The sequence below is a fragment of the Notamacropus eugenii genome, chromosome 7 (assembly GCF_028372415.1).
Source record: "Notamacropus eugenii isolate mMacEug1 chromosome 7, mMacEug1.pri_v2, whole genome shotgun sequence".
In the NCBI taxonomy this organism is placed as follows: domain Eukaryota; kingdom Metazoa; phylum Chordata; class Mammalia; order Diprotodontia; family Macropodidae; genus Notamacropus; species Notamacropus eugenii.
The window spans coordinates 130,784,116-130,807,425 of NC_092878.1; the positions used below are offsets into that span (position 1 = coordinate 130,784,116).

The following is a 23,310-nucleotide window of genomic DNA, read 5'->3' on the forward strand; positions in this document are numbered from 1 at the left end:
GTGGACTCTGCCCCTGGTGTGGAGGGGGCACTGTCCCAAGCTTCAGCATTTCCATTCTGCTATTTTCAGAGACAGTTCTTGGGGTCTGTAAATTTGAATGCTTCTCAAGTGTTATGAGTCAAGAAGAGATGTGATCACTGCACACCTCACCTGTGCTTTGACCTTTTACTAGAAAGGGACCTTGTATTCCTACAGCTGCAAGTGCTAGCCCTCCTCATGTGGAGGAGGGCCTCAGTTCCCCTGTAGTCATAAGGCTACTGAAACCCAAAACTGAGTATGAGCAATGCAGCAGGGTCCTATATCCACTGCCACCAAGGCATCCCCTATAATCTTTCTGACAAATTGTCTGACTCCCTTGCCATCTCTGAGTGAATATTCCTGAAGCTGCTGCTCCCACTGTTGCACCTGCCTCCAAGGCCTGCTGGTGCTGTTCCTGCAGAGTGTGCTGCTCTGTGGTCTGATCATGACACCGGTGCCACCAACCTTTCCTGCCAACCTCCTGAATTGTCTTGGAAAAATGCCTCTCTCAAACCTTTTGTTGACCCTGTAATTCCAGAATTTGATTTGAGGTGTTTATTTTAAATTGTTTGGAGGGAAATTTGGAGAAAGTTGAGCTGAGTTGTTGCCTGTACATTCTGGCTCTGCCTCAGCTGTTTAATTTTTAAATGGATTTATTTTTCACTCCCACATGCCAGTACACACATACACAACTATTCCCACCCCTGTATTTCAAGCCTTATCTGACTGAAGAAGCTGGAAGAAAGCCAAGCTGTGTAGGGAATACACGAGTTGGGAAAACACACTCTGCTTTGCTATCTCGATGCACTGCTTGTTCTCAAAGATTTTATGCTTTCTGATCTATAGGCAAGTTACCAAAAACAGGAGATTTGCTGATGAAAAGTGGTATATTTGTAGATTAGAGCAAAGGAATTTCTGTACCTGGAAAAGAATGAGCGGGAGCAAAATTTAACTTCTCCTAACCAGGATATACGTATTTTATTACTTAGAAGTTGCTAACTGTAAAATATGGTAGGCTCCCAATTTGGCATTATATGACAGCTTCAACGAAGTGTTCTGGAAATGTTTATCGGAGAAATTTATAGATATATAGCTCTGAACAAAAGTACTTAAAAATGGTTTGTGATGCAATGGACCTAGATTCACAAAGATATGAATTCAAATCTGGCCCCAGGAACATACTAGTTGTGTGACCCCAAGCAAATCACTTAATCTATGTTTGCCTCAGTTTCTTCAACTATAAAATGGTAATAATTATAGCACCTACCTTGCAAGACTGATGTGAGGATCAAATTAAATACCTGTAAAATAAAGTACTTTTTTATGCCAAGTATCACAGTCCTTGGCATGTAGTAAGGACTATGTAAATGCTTATTACCATCCCTAAGATGTACATAACAATAAATTTATTGGAAAAACAAATAGAAATATGTAGGCATACCCCACAGTAATTTGTTCTGACCAATTTGTTTTGATAGAGATCACATATTATTAGAAATATTTTACTTGAAACTGCCTTATTGATCTATGTTATCTATTTCCCTTTTAAGGATTTTCCTTTCATATAATTATTAAAACCTGCATGTCCTGTTCAGATATAAAAAATATTTTTTTTCTCTTAGGTGAAGAGATGTGCATTTACTTTAATACTGAAAACTTCTATCACATGTTACAAAATGATCTTTATGAAAAATCTGATAATGTGATTGAAATTTTGTGTTAATAAAATCATAGAATTTTGAGCTTGAAGAGATCAACAAGTTTGACTCCTTCATTTTGCAAAAGAGGAACCTGAAGTCAATGAATTTATTTAAGGTACTCACTGTTATACAGGTAGTAAGTAACTGAGTTAGAACTTACACCCACGTCTTCTGATGTTAAATCCCAAGCTCCTTTAATTGCTCTATATAAGTCTGTAGAAGACACATTAAAAAATTACTACCATGTCCCAAAACAAGTCATTTGTGGATCATTTTAAAGTCTGCAAAGAACTTGATGTACATTACCTCATCTGATCCCCAGCACAGCTCTTTGAGGTAAGTGCTGTTATTATTCCCATGTTACAGGTGAGGAAGATGAGGCTCTGACCAGTTAAAGGAGTTGTCTAGGGTCACAGAGCTAGCAGTATGATCATATTTAAATCCAGGTTTTTCTGACTCCAAGTCCAACACTACATAGACTAAGCAAACAATGGAACTTTAGAAATTATGTGGTCTAAACTGTTCTCTGAATTATTAATATCTTCCATAGGACCCCTGATAATTATGTCTATCCAGTCACTTCTTGAAGATCTCTTTTAAAAAGGAACTCATTCCATACCCCCTAAGGCAATCTGGTCCATTTAAAGACAAAGATCATCATTCGGAAATTTTTCCTGGTATTGATGAAATAAACTTCCCTGAAACTTACACTCATTCATTCTGGATCTGTCTTCCCCAGGCAGACAGAGCCATTTTCTACATGACATCTTCTCAAATATATAATCTCAATGGTCATAGCAACATAGGGTTTCATAACTGGAAGTGACCTTAAAGATCACCTACTTCAACCTCCTAATTTTACAGATGAGAAGATGTAAGCACTGAGAGGTTGTAAGACTTCTCAGTATGATTCAAACATCAAGTAATAGAGTAAGATTCAAACCTTCATCAGTAGACTCCAAATTCAATTACCTTCTCCATGGTACCTTGCTGATTCCTGTTTTGCCTAGTACAGGCTACATATCTTCAATTCTTCCAACTCATATATCATATTTTGTGACCTTTCATCATTGTTCTTACTTACCAAGTCAAATGGCCTTTTCTTAATCCTCAACCTTTCTACATTTCACAATTGACTACCTTTTCCTCTAGAATACTCTATCCGGATTTCTGAGGTTCTCTCTCCTGGCTGTTCTCCATCTCACCAGTCCTCAGTCTCCACTAGATCTTCATCCATGTTATGCCTACTTAACACTTAGGGTGTCCCCTAAGGGTCTGTTCTCTCTTCTCTTTTCCTTATACTCTCTCATTAAGTGATCTTTCCATTTCTTATGGACTCAGGTATCTATGCAAATGATTCACAGATCTACATATTCAACCTTAGCCTGAGCTACATTTCCACACTACCAAATGCCTACTGGACATTTTGAATTGTATATCTCACAGAAATCTCAAACTTAACACGCACAGAATAGAACTCATTATACTTTCCCCAAACCCTCCCCTTTTCCCAAACTCACTATTCCTATGGAGAGCACTACCATCCTCCCAGTCATCCAGTTTTGTAATCTGTGTCAATTCGCACTCCTCACTTTCACTCACACTACATATTCAACTAGTTGCAAATCTTGTTATTTCTCTCCCCAAACATACAACCCTTTCTCTTCATTCACACAGTCAGTGCCACAGTTCAGAGCCTCATCAGCACCTTCTAATTGGTGTGCCCATTTCCAGTCTCTGTCCCAATCTACCCTCTGTACAATTGCCAAAATGAATTTTTCTTTTAAAAAAAAAAAAGTTTATTATTCCAAACGTGACAAACATAAATATCTCCATATACAAGAACAAAAAAATGATTTTAAATGAAATTGTAAACCTATTGTATACAACTTTTTTAAGGTATTTAACAAATTCATATTATTCTTTCAAACAACCCTTCCTGGTTACCTTACTCTATACCCACTCCAACTTTTGCCAATATCTCTCCTAGAACATAATACACAGGAGAACAGATGCTACCTGACTGGAACAGAGTGGAATAATGATCTTCATTTTTCTGACATACATAGCCAGGTAGTGATGTGGATAGATCTTCCTGGAGTCAGGAAGACCTGAGATCAAATCTGGCCTCAGGCACTTACTGTTTGACCCTGGGCAAGTCACTTTACCTCTCTTTGCTTCAGTTTCCTCAACTGTAAAATGGAAATAATAATAGCATGTCCCTTCCAGGGATGGTCTGAAAATAAGATGACATGAAGTTTGTAAAGCCAAAACTTGGCATAAAGTAAAAGCCAGTACTTGGTATATAATGGGTGCTATGTAACTGATAGCTCTTCTTATCATTACTATTAATCATGTCTAAGATGTACACAGTACTTCAAGGTTTACAAAAAGGACTTTATATACGTATGGTCATTTGATTGTCACAAAACCTCTTTTTTATCATCTCACATTTTAAAGATGAAGACATTGAGACTTAGGGAAGTCTCAGAAGAATATGACTTGCCTATAGCCACACAATTCAGAAGTGTCAGAGATGGTCTCCCCTTAATTTTCTTCCTATACACAAAACTACCTTCCTACACTGTACTTCTGACTGAACCCAGAATCAGCTAAGAGGAAAAGAAAAGACACTGGCTTAGGGGAATAAGGCAATGTCTTCATATACGCCTTCAAGGCTTTCCATGAAAAAAAGTAGGTACCCTCCACCATTTTTAATGTCAGTAGGCCTCCAGTGATGTGAGTCAAAGAATACCATAAATCATTAACACTTCTAATTATCCACGAAACAAGGAAGGGGCATATGCTGATTATAAGGAACAGCTAACATATTGACAACAAATATCGAGCTGGGTAGGTGGCATAAAGAATATCATCAGAGAGATATGTGACAGCAGAAGCAGATGGACAGTGAAAGTGAGAGAAAACAGTTTGCTCACTTGTTCCTCTGAGATCCATCAGTATCAACAAATGTTCAGGAAAGTCACTCAATCATAGAGTGAATACTCTCTGCATAAGTCTTGGTAGAACATGAAGAAGAGCCTCACAGAGGGTCAGAACATATGACTGGGTTGTGATTTGCTCCATAGAATGATCTACCCATTGATAAGATTCAAAAGCCATCCAAATATCTTCTATTATTATCTCAAATTTAGATCATTGCTTCACCTGCTTACTTGGACAAGTTCACTATGAAAAAGGCTCCCATCTGGGGCACTAAGTTCACTTAGTGGAACCACATTTTAGAAAGGATACGAAATCTGAAACTCAGTTTCTGGAAGAGGGTGACCAGGATGAGAACCATTTGAAGGAATCAGCGGTATTTAGCCTGGAGAAAAGATTTAAATGGATTTATTTTGTTGTTGTTTTTACTTGTTTTTCAATTAAGTCTGACTGTGACCCCATTTGGGGTTTCTTGGTAATGATATTGGAGTGGTTTGACATTTCCTTCTACAGCTCTTTTTACAGATGAGGAAACAGAGGCAAACAGGAGTAAATGACTTACCACACAGCTAGTAAGTGTCTGAGGCCAGATTTCAACTCAGGAAGATGAGTCTTCCTGATTCCAGGTTCAGTATTCTATTCATTGTGCCAGTGTAGCTGGATATGGTAGCTGAAAGGCTAATATGTATATACATGGTGATGGTTCTCCCCATCATCAGAGGGGAGAATTATGAGCAAAGGATGGAAATTGGAGAAAGACAGATTTGCACTTGCTATAAGGAAACTCTTTCTAATAAGAAAAGCCTTCTAACAATAAAGGAAGGCTACCTCAGCAATCTCATCATTGGTGATCTCAAGTGAAAAATACTATACTTCAGAGGGGATTTTTGTTCAGGTACTTGCTTCTCTAAAGAACCTCAGAGATCTCTGCCAATGCTGAGGTTCTGCCTTTCTCATATTTATCCTTCCAAAATTCCCAAAAGTCATCGTGTATTGAAAATTGAACTCAATGTCTTTGCTATGACTCCCCCTTCTCCTTCTCTCTAATTTTCCCATTTTCCCAGTCATTCAGTGTTATATTCAACTCTTTCATCTTGCTAAACACTCACATTCAGTCAATCATGCAAATCCTTTCAGCTTCTACCTTCATAATGTCCCTCACATTCCCCATCTTCCCCTTCCCATTGCAACCACTTTTGTTCAAGTCATCATCATCTCTTATATCAACCATTATAACAGACTCATAATTGTTCTCCTTTCTTCTATTCCCATTATCTATTTTTCTATAGCCACCAGTATAGTTTTTCCAAAGCAAAAAAAAAAAAAAGAAAATGTGATCAAAGTACTTCCATGATGATCAACTTTCGGTTACTCTCTATTACTTACTGAATGAGGATGATAATGATGACACAAAAGACACAAATTAAGGATTATCTCTCTGATTTCATTTGTATAAAGATTCTCTCTCTCTCTCTCTCTCTCTCTCTCTCTCTCTCTCTCTCTCTCTCTCTCTCTCTCTCTCTCTCGGAAACTCTCTCTGCAAATGGAGCCTTCTATGCAGTTTAAAATCTTGTAGTTACCTTGCACTGACAGGGTAAGGGACTTGAACAGAATCATGCAACCCATATATTTCAGAGGAAAGATTTGAACCTATGTCTTCTGTCTATGTCTTGAACTCTCTACATGGAAGACAGAACCAAAACATTTATTCAGACATCAGAAAGCCAAATCCATCATAGTGACTAAAATCTATACACAATAGCAATGCAGAAGACAGTACCATCCCCAAGCCCTCCCCCTGCTAGGTTTCCCACAAATCAGCTCCATTAAACAAAAAGTTTTCTCACTCACACCAGCCAGCTGCCTGCTCATTTGCATCCTTCCTAGCTTAGACTCATGACTAGCTTCCTCTCAGGTCTGCTCTAGCTCTGCCTTTTCTTGTTCCACCTGTTCAGCAAACTCCTCCTACCACAGGCTCCATGTGACGCAAAACTTCTGTGTGACCCAGGCAGGTCACATGGGTCTATTAATGAATGGGAAAGATTTTCCCATTTAAATTACCATTACAGACATGAATGAAAAAAAAAATGAGCCTGACCAAAATTGCTACCTGCCCAGAGAGATGCAGCTAATAAATGTCTGAGAAAGAATCTAGAACTCCTCACATTGCAGGTGCAATGCTCTTAGCAACTATACTAAGCTGCTTCCCAGAAACTTGAGTAGAATTCAAATTCCTCTTTCATTCAAGGGGCAGCTAGGTGGTGCAGTGGATAGAGCACCAGTGCAAGAGTCAAGAGAACCTGAGTTCAAATCTCACCTCAGACACTTGACACTCACTTGAGCAAGGCACTTAACCCCAATTGCCTTATTCTAGGTCATCTCCAGTCATCCTGATGAATATCTGGTCACTGCATTCAGATGGCTCTGGAGGAGAAGTGAGGCTGGTGACCTGCATAGCCCTCCTTCACTCAAAAACAAAGTCAAGTTTCAGTCATGTCATCATTTCACTGAAGGCATGGTCCTCTTCAGCAATGAAAGATGAACACACACACACACACACACACACACACACACACACACACACACACACACACATAGTTTGGTTTCAGCCTCATCAGACTCTCACTCAGATTGTTCCAGCTCTACTGGACTATTTTCTATCTCTCTGTCTTGTCATACCTTCTTTCTTCAATTCCCTAGTGCTTACTGATCTCCATGCCTTGAAAAGTCTCCCCTAATATGTATGTATCTACTGAATTACTTTCCTTCCTTTGAGTTCATGTTTTACCTTTCCAAGACCCCTTCTCCGATCCTCCTCTCCCCTCAAAGTGCTCTCTCTTATCTCCACTTTCTCATTCTACTCAGTTTAAGACCTCTTATGGGCACTTATCTTATAATGATTATAAATATTAGCTACGTTCATCTCTTATTTCTTCTAGAAATTTGTGTTTTTTGCAAATAGCAGACAATAAAAGTCCAGTGAATTGAAACAAATAGTTTGTTGGTGATTTACTACGATGATGCATTAGCTAGTGCACTGGCTTTGGAGTTAGGAAGAATTAGGTTACAGTTCTGTGTCTTATTCATGGACACACACTATATGACAATGAGTAAGTGCCTCAGAAAATTCCCAGAGATTAGATTTTATACATAGGGTGCATTGGTGAGAGGGCATCCCCCGACAAAAAAAAAAATTTCTACATGTCCAGACAATTAATAACACTAATGATAATAACTTGCTGAGGACCATATGCATCAAAATTATCCATGGTTTGAAGCAAATGTTAGAAGGAATATTTAATGAAATGCTTTCTAATAATAAGTTCTGCTCCAGAAACAATCAATATTTTCATTTCTGATGGGAATGGGAAAAATGCGTATTAAAAGTGTGATTTTCCCTAAATTGAATGAGAAAGACTATTAATTTGAATTATGATATTAGAATTGGTAAACTTTTAAATTAGAGAAGATAAAATACAACAAGATGAGACTCAACAGCAACAAATATAGTGTAATTCACATAGACAAAACAAACTATAAATACAAATTTTGATTGAACAGATTTTGTAAGATCAATAGTTAAGTATGATTTGGAAATATGGTGCCTTTGCTAATACAGTGACATAATCATGATGCCTTCTTGTATACTCAGTATTACTCAAATAATTATTAGTATACTATGCCTGATTTTAATTCCCCACACTTTGGGCAAAGTGTTTAGGAGGCAACATATAGATATAATAAAGCCATTAAAATAATTAGTTCTATGAATAAGGGTTCCAGGAATTGAGATTATTTAGCACATTGAGTAAGGCAATGGGTGATTAAATAGGGTTTATGTGCATTTGTAAATATTGTGCATATGCTGTTCTCCATTTTTAATCATATTTTGAAAAAAAACAAAGTTTTATATGAAGTAGCAAGGACACCAGTTAGACACAGGTAAGAACATTTGTTCCAAGACTGCAATGTCTCACTGAGGAAGAATGACAAAAATAGATATTCTTAGAATCAAAGAAGGAATTGGCAAAATTTAAAGCAATTCACACAGTAAACTGGTAAAGAATAAGAAGAATGTATTTACAAACATATAAGATGCCCAGATTAACAGAATTCCAACAAGTGAACTGTATGCTTTTGCAAGTGAATTCTACCAAACCTTCAGAGAATTCCAGTATTACATAATCTGCATAAATAGGAAAAGAAACTATCCACTAGATTTTTTCTTTGATACAATAGTGGTCTTCATGCTTAAACTAGGAGGAGACAAAATGATTTAGATAGAGTTCACCTCACAAATAAATTAGGGGAGGGAGGGAGGAAGGAAAAAGTTAGATAGATGAGGGATTAGTTCAAAACCAAACCAAAGATAAAGAGAATCACAGAAGATGAAATAGACAATTTTGATTACATTTAACTGAAACGTTTTTGCACACACAAAAACATATACACACATCCAAAAAAATATTAAAGATGGAGTTTCTAATGGGGGAAAATAATTTGTATCATTTCTCTAATAAAAGTCTAATATATAAGACTTAAGAAATTGCTTCAAATTTATAAGAACAAGGAAAATGATTTTAAAAACGATATGAACAAGCAAATCTCAAAGGAAGAAGTATAAGCTACTAACAGTTAAAATTCTCTGATGAAAAAAATGAGAATTAAAATAACTGAGGTTCAACTTTATACCCAATGCATCAGAAGAAATGATCTGAAAAAAGAGACAATGACAGTTGTGAGTAGGCTGCCAGAAAATAGATACAGTATTACACATGTACAGTGTTAGTGGAGTTTTGACAACATTTAACCTTTCTGAAAAGCAATTTAGAACTATACCCAAATAGTCACTAAACTATGTATGGTCATTTAAACCCAGTGTTAACAAAACTAGAAATATACTCAAATAGATCAAAGCAGAGGAAAAGGAATAATATGTAAAATATAATTCTGTGTGTGTGTGTGTGTGTGTGTGTGTGTACACAAATATATGTTAGAGCCTGGTTGTAGCAACAAAAAACTAGAAACTAAGGTGATAAAAACATCAACCAGGGATTGGCTGAACAAATAAAGTTTTATAAATGTATTGGAATATTATTACACCATATGAAATGATGATAAACTTAATAAGATATTTAGGAATTAATGCAGAGTGAAATATTATTGTCCAGAGAACAATTTACACAACAATATCAATATTTTAAAGAAGAAACAACAAGGAAGCCTTGAGAACTCTTAACAAGCAATGAACTCTACAGGATTGATGATTAAATATGCTTTCCACCTCCTGACAGCAAAGTGATGAGGAGAATGAGATAATTTATTTTGGAGCATGACAAATTGATGATTTGCTTCACTTGAATATGCATTTATGCTAAAAAGGGTTTTGATTTTATTTCTTTAAAATGAGGTGGAGGGGGAGGGGAGAAGGGCTAACCAATAGCTCTAAGGTTACCAAAGGAAAAATATTAAGAAAAGTAAGAAAAAAAAGTCATTAGAGCATTTTTTTAAAAAAAAATAGAATAAAAGGAAAGTTGGTAGAAAACACAGACAAGCAAGCCAGCTTTTAAAATAGCATTAAATTTATTACATACTTTAAAAGAAAAGCGAGCTGGAGGTAATAATGATTTACAACTACATGGATAATCTTTTTCTTTACTACTTTGTATATGGAAATGTTTGTCTTTTTTGCTATTCATTAAGCAGCTAGGTGGCACAGTGGCCTGGAATCAGGAAAACCAGAATGCAAATCTGACCTCAAACATTTACTAGCTGTGTGACCCTAGACAAGTCACTTGACCCTACCTGCATGAAAGTAAAGAAGGAAATAACAAACTACTCCAACATCTTTCCCAAGAAAAATCCATGGGCTTTTAGTCTACAGGGTTATGAAGAGTCAGACATAACTGAATGACTGAATAAGAACAAAACAGGGATAATAAGTTTTAAAAGACTGAAAAATGAGTGAGTTAAAATGAAGAAAAGTTCTATTATTTCCCTGACCACCACATGACATTTGTCATAAAGCCATTTTAGAAGAATGCCTTTTATTATGAAAATTCTCAGTGAGGGGCAGAGCCAAGATAGTGGAGTAGAAGCACACACCTCTAGAAGTTCTCCTCCCACAGCCTATAAAATACCTGTAAAAAATGTCTCTGAACAAATTTTAGAGCAACAGAAGCCACAAAACGATAGAGTGGAAGAGATTTCCAGCCCAAGGAAGCCTAGAAAGCCAACAGGAAAAGTCTGTTGCATCAGGCACCCAGCAGAGTGGAGCCCAGCCTTGGCCATACACTGGCAAGGACAGAAACAGAGGGGGCTTCAAGGTGCCAGCAGCAGCAGCTTCAGGTCCCAGATTCCTCAATTCACAAACTCCAAAAACAGTTTCAAAGGTCAGCGAGAAAGCTCTTTCACTTGGGTGAGAAGGAAACACAGCAGTCTAGCTCTGGCCCCAGGTGCTAGCAGCTTCCATTGTTGGAGCCCTGGCCTAAAGACCCTGCGGGAATTGAGCAACTGATTTGAATCTCAGCCCTGAATGGTGGCCCTGAGGTGAGGAGGAGAGCTGAGTGGTGGAGCTGGCTGAAGCTTTGGAAAGGAAATTCTACTCACAGAAAAGAGTGCTTGTAGTTACTCCCAGACCAGAGTGCAAGTCAGGAGAGGAGTAACTCCTTTCTCTTGATTATGCCACTTTGGAGGGAGTGAGAACTTACGAGTCCTCAGAGTATACCTTCCTCTTGACTAAGAACTCAAAAGTCAAGTTAACTGATTGGGAAAATGCCCCCCAAATGGAAAAAGAATAAGACAATAGAAGGTTACTTTCTTGGTGAGCAGGTATATTCTTCCTACTTTTTGGATGAGGAAGAATAATGAATACCATGAGAGGAAGACCTGATCAAGGCTTCTGCATCCAAAACCTCCACAATAAATATGCAATGGTCTCAGGACATGGAACAACTCGAAAGGATTTTGAAAATCAAGTAAAAGAGGTGGAGGAAAAATAGGGAAGAGAAATAAGAGCAATGCAACAAAATCATGAAAAGCTAGTCAACAGCTTGTTAAAGGAGACCCAAAAAAATGCTGAGGAAAATAACACCCTTAAAAATAGACTAACTCAAATGGCAAAAGAGGTCCAAAAAGCCAATGAGGAGAACAATGCCTTAAAAAGCAGAATTAGCCGAATGGAAAAGGAAGTACAAAAGCTCACCGAAGAAAATAGTTCTTTAAAAATTAGAATGGAGCAGATGGAAGCTAATGACTTTATGAGAAACCAAGAAATTACAAAACAAAATGAAAAGAATGGAAAAAATAGAAGACAATGTGAAATATCTCATTGGAAAAAACAACTGACCTGGAAAATAGATCCAGAAAAAAAATTTAAAAATTATGGCACTATCTGAAAACCATGATCAAAAAAAAGAGCATAGACATCATCTTTCATGAAATTATCAAGAAAAACTGCCTTGATATTCTAGAACCAGAGGGTAAAATAAATATTGAAAGAATCCACCCATTACCTCCTGAAAGAGATCCAAAAAGAGAAACTCCTAGGAATGTTGTGGCCAAATTCCAGAGTTCTCTGGTCAAGGAAAAAATATTGCAAGCAGCCAGAAATAAACAATTCAAGTATTGTGGAAATACAATCAGGATAACACCGGATCTGGCAACTTCTACATTAAGGGATCGAAGGAGTTGGAATATGATGTTCCAGAAATCAAAGGAACTTGGATTAAAACCAAGAATCACCTACCCATCAAAACTGAGTATAATACTTCAAGGGAAAAAAATGATCATTCAACAAAATAGAGGATTTTCAAGCATTCTTGATGAAAAGATCAGAGCTGAATAGAAAATTTGACTTTCAAACACAAGAATCAAGAGAAGCATGAAAAGTTTAACAGGAAAGAGAAATCATAAGGGACTTACTAAAGTTGAACTGTTTACATTCTTACATGGAAAGATAATATTTGTAACTCTTGAAACTTTTTTCAGTATTTGGGTAGTTGTAGGGATTATACAGATAGATAGATAGATAGATAGATAGATAGATAGATAGATAGATAGATAGATAGATAGATAGATAGATAGATAGATAGATAGACAGACAGACAGACAGACAGATAGATAGATAGACAGACAGAGACAGACAGACAGACATAAACAGAGGGCACGGAGTGAGTTGAGCAGGAAAGGATGATAGCTAAAAGAGTAAAATTAAGGGGTGAGAGAGGAATATATTGGGAAGAGAAAGGGTGAAATGGAATGGGGCAAATTATCTCTCATAAAAAGGCAAGAAAAAGCTTTTTCAATGGAGAGGAAAAAGGGGAGGTGAGAAGGAAAAAGTGAAGCTTATTCTCATCACATTTGGCTTAAGGAGGGAATAACATGCACACTCAATTTGGTATGAAAATCTATTTTACACTACAGGAAAGTAGGGGAGAAGTGGATAAGTGAGGTGTGGGGGTGATGATAGAAGGGAGTCCAAATGAGAGGAGGGTAGTAATAATAAGTAAACATTTGGGGGGAAGTATAAGGTCAAAAGAGATAATAGAATAAATGAGCAGAATAGGATGGAGGGAAATATAGGTAGTGTTTTCCAACATGGCTATTATGGAAGTCTTTAGCAAAACTACACATATATAACCTATATTGAATTTCTTGCCTTCTCAGTCAGGATAGGTGGAGAGGAAGGAAGGGAGAGAAGCTGAAGTTCAAAGTTTTAGGAACAAATGTTGAGAATTGTTTTTGCATGTAACTGGGAAATAAGAAATACAGGTAATGGAGTATAGAAATCTATCTTACCCTACAAGAAAAGAGGGAAGATGGGGATAAGGAAAGGGAGGGGTGTGATAGAAGGGAGGATAGATTGAGGGAAGGGGTAATCAGAATGCATTGTGTTTTGGGGTGGGTGGAGGGGAGAGATGGGGAGAAATTTTGAAACTCAAAATCTTGTGGAAATGAATGTTGAGAACTAAAAATAAGCAAATAAATTTTAAAAAACAACATTTTGAAAATTCCCTCTAATTTTAATTATTGACATAGCATGAACCTTCTAGCTAGCCATTGACCCATGCAAGACTGTGTCAGAAGCAACAAGCATTTATTAAGGAACTACTGTGCACCAGCACTATGCTAAGAGCTTTACAACTAGCATCTTGTTTGATCTGCTCTCTACTGGTAAGAGTAGAATGTCTATATTTCTTGGTATTTCTGGTGACCCAACCACCCAGAAGCAGAGTTTTAGAGGGCTGAAGGCCAGGCTATCTAAGTACATCCTGGATTTTTGTATTCTAACTGGTATCTAACAGAAATAGCCTTCCCTGGGTTCAGGAGCTGTTTGGTTCCTTTACCCACCTGAAATATTTTACTTTTATAGTTACCAGAGTTGCTTAATCTACCTCCATCAGAGTTACAAGTTCACTTTTTTTTATTTCAACCTTTTCTCTTTTGTTGTAGACTTTACTGACTCCTTGTCTTCTTGAGGTTTACTGTTGGAAAAAGCATCTCTCACAGGAACAGCACTGGTTCTTGGCATCATGACCACACTCATCTCCAGAATAACTGGCTCAAGGTCTATCATAACCATGAGCTAAATTGCCTTGCTTAAGCTCTCTTGTTCAAACATATGTTATTGTGCTTTCTGATTTTGCTTTGTTTTGTTTTTTGCATTTTCAAAAAGCCCATTTGGGGTTTTCTTGGCAAAGGTACTAGAGCAGTTTGCCATTTCCTTCTCCAGATTATTTTACAGATGAAGAAACTGAAGCAAACAGTTAATTGACTTGACTAGGCTCACATAGCTTGTGAATAATCCAAGGCTGCATTTGAATTCAAGCCTTCCTGACTCCAGGTCTAGCATATTATGCCACCTAGATGCCCTTTGCATAATACCAATTGTAAATAATCATTTTTAAAAGGATTTTATTAATTTCACTTATTTTCCTAGTAATTCTAGTCATTTGGGGAAGGAGACAACCTTGGATTTCATTGATATAAAGAGCTCTTCATACGGAACTTTTCTCCACTAGTGCAGATATATAGCTTGTCTTGTAACTTATTAACTTAAAAATTGGTGTGTGGGACACAGAAAGCTTAAGGTGTCCTTGGTAATACAGCTAATATGTGCCAGAAGTAGGACTCAAAATTCCCTAAGTCACTAATTGGCAGTTTAGTACCTTCTTTGAAAATCATAATCTTAGAGAGTTGAGAGGTTAAGTGACTTACCCAGGGACAAATAACTGGTATATGTCAAGGGAACACTCTCAAAATGAATGATAGACCTGCTAAAACATCCCAATATTATATATGGGCCATGTAGAGAAGCAACTTGGAATGATGGATAGAACTGACCTCCAAGTCAAGAAGATTTAGGTTGAAGTCTTCCCTCTAACATATACTGAAGGACTGTATAAGGTATTTAATCTCTTGGTGCCCTGGGTAGCTTTTTAAGATTATACGCTGTAAAGAAGGGCACAGATATCACTGATATAGCCTCTATTTCCTGCCATATTTATTTGTCATGACACCGTACTGTTGGTTCTCATTGATTTGTAATCAGCCTTCAGAAATGGCTTTTTGGGGAAAACTACAACCTGAGTTACAATGGTATTAATTTTAGGGACTTGTGATCAGACTCTAAACCTTATGAGATTCAAAATAACAACAAAGCTGCAATGACTGGGCTTGCTTTCTGTTTCAGATTTCTAAAGTCTCTCTCTGGCAATAAACTACTCGCAAAAATTTCTTTTTGCTTTGGTCATTCTGGTTTTCTTGCTTTCTATGTTGTCTTTAGTATGTTAAAATGGAAAAAATGATGAGCTGAATAGACTAATTTTTATTGAGAGCATATTTCAGAATCACGGAGTTGGAAAAATAATTCAAAAGTCATTCGTTCATTAATTTATTCAGCTGTGTTAAGCAACTGCTGTACACAGAGACCTGTCAGGTGCTGAGGGAGATGGAAATTCAGAATAATACCTACTTTCCCTACTCATTGGTAGTCTACTTGAGGGATGAATCACATACCCAGAAACCTATGATATGCAATATTAATGATATACTAGAATATTCCTTGAGAAGTTATCATTCATTAATGGGTTACCTGCCTACTGAGAAAGTCTATTCCATTTTAACAATAATACAAATTGACATTTAAATGGTACTTAAGGTTTGCAAACCACTTTTACCAAACATTATCTCATTTGATCCTTGCAATACCCCTGTGAAGTAACTACTACAGGTATCACAATCTCCATTTTTACAAACAAATTTTTGGGCAATTCTAAATGTAAAGAATCTTTTATTTATGTTTAGCTAAAATTGGTCTCTCTACAACTTCTCACCATGACTCTAACCTTTTGACTTAAATAAAACAAGTTAAATCCCTCTCCTAGATGAAAGCACTTCTATAGTCGAAGACAGAAATCATGGTCCTCCAGTGTGTACTTTTCTTACTATTTTTTGTGTGTTACCTACAGATTTGATAAGCATACACCAATGCCTTTATCCAATTCATAGATTAAAAAAATGATGAAAATCCTAAGTCCACTGGCACATCTCTGGGAAATTTCACTGAAAACCTCCTTTGAAATTTATATCAAGCTATTAATGGCTATTCTTTGGGTATAAGTTTGAAACAACTTCTTTTTATCTAGCCCTTATTTCTCCAGCTTTTAAATAAGACTAGCATGAGAATTTGTGAAACAACTAATCTGGCATCACCTTTCCTTGATGAAGTCATGTTGACTCTTTGGTATTACCACATATTTGTCTAAATGTTTATTACCGTCACTTTAATAGTTAATTTTAGAATCTGGGCATAAATCGAATTCAAGAGCACTGGCCTAGAGTTTATCACTTTATTCTCTTCCAGTCTTTTTTTTTTTTTTTTTTTTTTTGGAAACTGTGCACATTCGTTCTTCTCTGAGCCTCTTTTCAAACCTGTTCTCTGTGATCTTTCAATTAACCATGATAGCTAAGCAAACGTATCTGCCAGTTCTTTCAGTCCTCTAGGATGTTGTTCACATAGACTAGATCCATTTTACTCTTAGAGCAGATATAGTTACTCTTATACTGCATATTTAATTATCCTGAGGCACAAGTATTAGCCATTTTTCTTCTATGCTGTCCAGTTCAAAGACCACTTTCCTAGGACAAGAAAACAGAACTAAGGAAAAGTTAATTAGATGTCCTTTCTTTCCATCATCAATTGTCATCATTTCTGTCACCCTAAACAATGATGCTATCCCTTCTGAATCTTCCTTTTACCCTCCAAAATGGCTTGAATGTAAAAAATCTTTTTTTGTCCTTGGCTTCAGCTCACTCCTGATAAAATTCACACTTACAGCAAACCTGATAAAATTCTTACAGGACTGTTAAATTTATAATGAAAAACTTCCTAAGAGTTGCTAACAATTAAATGGGTTGGCATGGGAGGTAGTGTGTTACCTCTCCCTAGAGGTCTTCGAGCAAAACAAAAATGGATTGACAGTTTTCAGGACTGAAGTAGAAGGAATTCTAGCTCAGATCAGGTTGAGTAAGATTTTCTCTTAAGTCCCATCTGCCTCTGAATTTCTCTGATCCTGTGCTTTAGCATGTCTGACATCTTTATGAGGAAGGATAGACTTCACCATTGATTTTGCCTTGTGTTCTTACCCTTAGATAAACTCAAAATTTGACATTTTATGATATCAGGAATTTCCCAGAAGACTGATTTTGATATCACAGTTTCCATACCATGACTTCAAGTCATGTTTGAGGGAGGCAGGGTAAAAAGCTGAAAAATAGCTAACATCATATTAAAATTTTGATAACATGAAATTTAGATCAAGTGATGATTATACATTTATAATTAAATATCCTTAAAATGCACACACACACACACACACACACACACACATACACACACACACAACATTAGCTTCTCCAAATGAAAGCCTTCTGGATAGTCATTATGCAGCTTGTTAATTTCTGAATAATGTCTAAGAAGCAAATGGCCAATCTTATACTGGCAGAGATCCTAATGTACCCCAATATGGCTTCTTCCAACCCTGATATATCTGGTTCCAGCAGAATCCTACATAACTATCTGTATAATCTGTGTATGGCCCTTGAATTATTTTTGAAAAAATAATGATTCTTCTTTTCACTTTTAAGTATTCTCACTCAAACAGTAGGAAATATGTTAGAATGTTAACATTTGATATGTTCTTTCACCACTCCAAATAACAGAGAATATGCAATAAATGGGTCTTTGGGAAAAAAATTTACTGAAGTGATACAACTAAGATAATTATGGCTTATCCTAGGAGCACCTGCCCTCACAGAATTGTATAGATTTGTGCCCCAGCCAAGAGTAGCTTATTTTATTGCTTCTTTTTAATTTCCAGTATTTTTATGAAGTGTTTCTTTAGTTTACCTTTTACAAATAATGAAATTAGTTTCAGAACTAGAGAATATACGTGAAACTCATTTCCCCTCAAATCATGAAGACTGGTAGTCCATGAGAGAATTCCCCCCACCTTCTTTTCATTTTCCAATGCAGACTGTGAGGCATTAGTCTGCCAGGAAATCATAAGCCATTTCCATCTAGAAATTCCAAGGAAGAGGTCAGAAGTATTAACCAGATAAATGTCAATGTCTAGGGATCATTTTCAGCTTGGGGAAATTATTTTAAAATATAATAGATAGTTTAAGTGGCAACTATACCAACAGACATCAGTGCAGTTCAGGAATTATTGTGGATAGAGCACTGGACTTGGAATCAGGAAAATTCATCTTCCTGAGTTCAAATCTAGCCTCAGATACTTACTAGCTCTGCGAGCCTGGGCAAGTCATTCAACCTTGTTTCCCTCAGTTTCCTCATCTGTAGAATGAAATGGAGGAGAAAATGACAAACCACTGCAGTATCTTTGGCAAGAAAACCCCAAATGGAGTCACAAAGAGTTGGACATGACTAAAACAACTCAACCACAACAATTATTAGAGAGAGAATTGTTTAACCTCATAAAGCCCTTAAAAATCACAGGTTATTTTACTGGGAGGGAGGAAGTCTTTAGAAATCAGGCTTCTCAAGAGTATTTTCCTAACACAAAGTTCCCGAAATTTGTTAAACATGCATCAAAAGAATTACTGTCCATGGTAATGACTTGTAAGCCTTAAGACTATTTCCTCCCCCTCTGTTCATATCCCAATTCAGACTGCAAGGAGTGAAAGCCACAGGAAGTCATTAATCCAAGGAACAGATTAGGAGGATTTACCAGATGAGTTTCATTGCCTAGGGATTATTTGTATCTTGGGGAAATCATGGTATTTTTTTAAATGGTAGACAGTTTCATAGTGTGCTGTTTTCATACCCAGGAAATAAAAAGAGTTTGTAACCTGCCCATGTTTCACTGGTTACCTAATGTTTACCTTTAAGCACAAAGGTCAGCCCTTAGAGCTGAATGCTTAAAATATTACTAACCAGTATTAGCAAAGTTTGAATGTGTTCTCATAGTTTGTCACAGCAGAATAATTTTTTTAGAAACCTTAAACAATCCAATGAAAAATGGGTTCTGTCTGTGTGTGTGTGTGTGTGTGTGTGTGTGTGTGTGTGTGTGTGCAAGTACTTAGCTTAGGGCCTGCCACTCGGATTCACTGCCTGATTATTTGTGTACTAATTTAGGTAAACTGAGGCAAGTGGTTCACATCTACCACACAATGAATGGTTTGTTTCAAAGTGTTGTTATACTAAATTCTAAGAGCAAGAAAATTAAATATTTATTTCTACTTCTTTTTCCTTTCTTACACCTATAACAAGTACATATGGAGTAAAATTGTCTTTTAAAAAAATTACTAGAGCAAATATAACGTAGAAACCACTTAGAGGTCCCAAAAAAAAATAAAACAAAAGGCTCCAGTTGACTGAAAATTATATTACCATGTTTCCCCAGAGCATGATTTTGAGCTCTTTTATGAAATAAGTATATACTTCAGCTTCAGACATGTTGTTTATATGAAGCAAAATAGCAAAAAGTGCTCTCTACTGGGTTAGCTTCATCATCTCAACTGGGGCCTGCATACAGTGTTTTGTAGCAATATTGAAAGAATAATATCTTTTCAACTTTCACCTTTTAGCAAAATCTCTGATAAAATACAGCAGAAGGATAAATTACTTCAAGCTTTTACCTAGCCAGAATCTAATTTAGCTTGTTGTAGAAACCAGACAACTTTCTCTTCTGAAAAAAGTGATTATTGTTTAAAATCATTGCTTATGGTGCTCTTTCTCCTTAAAGTTACAAATGTAAAAGCAGTTCTCATAGCTTGCACCTTTTTTTTTCAAATCCAAGCAAATCAAGGAACTTGACAAGTGTTTTCACATATGTCACATAAGCTTGCCGCCAGTCCTCTATTTTAGTTTGCATGCAAACATGGTCTCATTTGTGCCATGTCTCTTCTCTCCCAACAACAAAGGTCTCTCCAGGATCTTTCAAGGCAAACAGAAATTCCTTATGGCACTGTCTTGGACTCTGCAGTCTATGAGCATGTTCGCATGAAGGGGATGAATCCTTTCGAGAGGGATAGTATGTATTCCCAAATGTGGCGAATGATTAACCGAAGTAATGGAACAGAGAACAATGTGTTGGAGTCTCCAGCAGGAATTCAAAAGGTACTGACCATGGCATTTTGGGGGAAATAAGGTCTGATTTTCTATCCTGTATTGGAATTGTTTTGTGTGAGATTTTTTTGAGGGCTTCGTTGTTTCTTTGGGTTCTAGACATTCTATCTCCATGTTCTAGCTTAGGTTTAATTAGATTCACTGCACCAGGGCAAGGAATAGAAAGTTCTTTTTATTTTTCCTAATGGTTCACTTTTCGATGAATTTTTAAAGGTACAAATTCCCCTAACAACTTGAAATTACTTTTGCTTGGAAAAAGGTCAGAGTAAGATTGAAAAGGTTTTTCAACAGATCCCAAACCACAATAATACTACAGCTCCACCTTAATAATGAAGCACGTTTTGTTCTCTATGTTTGTTTTTAATATTTTGTTGTTACTTTGTGATTATGACTCTAGTTCATCTTGTCAAAACATCCTCACTTGGGGTTCTGCATGTTTATAGCGAGACATCTTTTTTGTACATTTTTTAAAAACATGACTTAAGCAGCAACTTTTTCAAGCTAAGCATTTTTTTCATTTAGTCAGCTATTAAAAATGGATTACGTGCCTACTGTGTGCAAGTAGTTAGGCTAGAAACTTAGAGAGATACATAGCTTATGAAGCTGTCTAAAAAAAAGATGAGTATTCAGCTAATTCACTATGTACCTACTATGTGGAAAGCACCCGGTTTAGTAGTAGGATGCAAAGATAAAAATGAAAAGTCATCCTTGCCTTCATTGAACTTATATTCTTAATACTTAATAGCTTACAATAAATGCATTACCACTGGAATAAAAAAAAACCATTTAGTGTCTAAAAGAGGAGGATCATTATAGACTAACAAGACCAGGGAAATTTTGCATTAGAATATTAAGTAGGGATGAAGAAGATGGAGGACTTTGGGGAATAGTTTGAGCCAATGTAGAGAATGGGGAGAGTACGGCACATTTGAGAATCGGAAATTCAATCAATTGAACTGGAACATGGAGCATTTTTCTGCTTCTTGGTGGCGTGATAATAGCTGTATAAGTACAATTTGACAGGGAATGTTTATGAACCTAAGTAATAAAAAAAAAATGATTGTCAGTTTTTACTTTTTCCCTGACATTTCCAAGAAAAAAGAGTGAAGGATGTCTTTGTAAAAGCATGATAGAAAATATCAAGAGGAGTGAAGATGATAGAGTACAGGCTTGGACTCTGGAGAAATTCCCAACATTCCACTCTAAATGTTTTTAAAATAAAATTTAAATCAAATTAAGTACATTAAATTTAATTTAAAAAAATAAAATGTCTCAAGTCAAGTTTTAGAGTGGCAGAGCCAATGACAGGTCAGAGGGGAAAATTTATACAGGCTAACATGAGTTACGAGGTCCACAGACAAAGGTCTGTGACACCAGGGTAGGCAAAGGACCAGAGCATGGGAAGTGGGCTTTGGGAGCAGCCTCAGTAGTAGCAACAGGGGCTTCAGGAACTTTCAGCTCACAATTAGTGATGTCAGACCATTGGTCAGAAACCAATTTCAGAGATTGGCAATCCTATTGCCAATAAGGAGTTGTGAGTCACAGTTCCAGATCAGAGAGAAGCATATGTGAGTGGTCACAAGTTAACCGTTCCAGTGGAGAGAAGCACTAGTACTTGTGACTGCAGGAGATCAGGGTCCAGGACCAAAAGAAGCACTTGTACTCATGGCTACAAGGAAGCAGGGGAACTTCCTGGTTAAAGATCAGAGCACAGAAACACTGAACACATTCTCCCAAGATAATACCACATTAGAAGCCCTAAAAACACAGACACCAAGAACAAGCTTTAAAAATAGCAGCATGAAAAAGTCCAAAACTTAACACAATGCCTCTCCAACCTCAGATAAACAGAGACCAACTTTAACATAAAGTTCAAAGTGACTCCCTTGGAAAAATGAGAAAGGAAGGAAGGGAAGAAGGGAGGAAAGGAGGGAGGGAAGGAGAGAGGGAGGGATGGAGGAATAAGGAAATAACCACAAAAAGTGACTACAGTTCAGTGACAGGGAAGACCAAGATGTAAAATGATAAAACAACAATGTGAAAACAGCTACTACCAAAATCTCAAAGCAAAATGGTAATTGAATACAAGCCCAATATTAATTCCTAGAAGAATTAAATAAAGAGATGAGTGTTAGTTGAAAAATTGGGAAAAGGAATGAGAGTGGTTTAAGAAAATTACAAAAAGAAATACTTCAGGTTGGTAAAATAGACCCAAAAATTCATTGAAGGAAAGAATTCCTTTAAAAGAAGAGTTGGACAACAGAAAAACAGTTGCTAAAGCTCACTGAAAAAAATAATTCCTTAAGATTAGAATTGGTCAAATGAAAACTAATAACTTCATGAGAAATCAAGAAACAATAAAAATAAAGTCAAAATGAAAAAAAGAGAAGAAAATATGAAATATCTCATCAGAAAAATAACTGACCTGGAAAAAAAAAGATCAAGGAGAGATAATTTAAGAATTTTTGGACTATTTAAAAGTCACGACTTTTTTTTAAAGGAGTTTCAACATTAGAATTTAAGAAATTTAGGAAAACTGCCCTGATATCTTAAATCCAGAGGGTAAAACAGAAATGGAAAAAATCCACTGATCACCTCCTGAAAGAGACCCCAAAAGGAAAACTCCCAGGACTATTATAGCCAAATTCCAAAGCTCCCAGGTCCAGGAGAAAATACAATTAGCCATAAAGAAACAATTCAAATATTGTGGATCCATAGTCATAATAACTCAAGATTTAGCAGCTTCCACATTGAAGGAATAAAGAGCTTGGAATATCCAGAAGGCAAAGGTGCTAGGATTATAACCAGGAATAAGCTACCCAACAAAACAGAGTATCATCATTCAGGGAGGGAAATGAATTTTTAATAAAATAGAGAACCTCCAAGCATTACTAATGAAAAGACAAGAGCTGAAAATATATGTCATATTCAAAGAGAAGACTCAAGGTAATCATAAATACATAAAAATGAAAAAGTAATGATAAAGGATTCAATAAA

The 23,310-nt window shown here is 36.5% G+C and overlaps 1 protein-coding gene across 3 annotated transcripts in view; it reads left to right on the forward strand.

The window, feature by feature from the left end:
* GRID2 (glutamate ionotropic receptor delta type subunit 2) overlaps positions 1 to 23,310 on the forward strand; it is a 1,741,897-nt gene that overhangs the window by 1,453,890 nt on the left and 264,697 nt on the right. For all 3 annotated transcript variants that reach the window (XM_072624913.1, XM_072624914.1, XM_072624915.1), the window contains one exon: positions 20,109 to 20,304. In XM_072624913.1, coding sequence (XP_072481014.1) covers positions 20,109 to 20,304 — 196 coding nt within the window. The remainder of the gene's footprint in view (positions 1 to 20,108; positions 20,305 to 23,310) is intronic.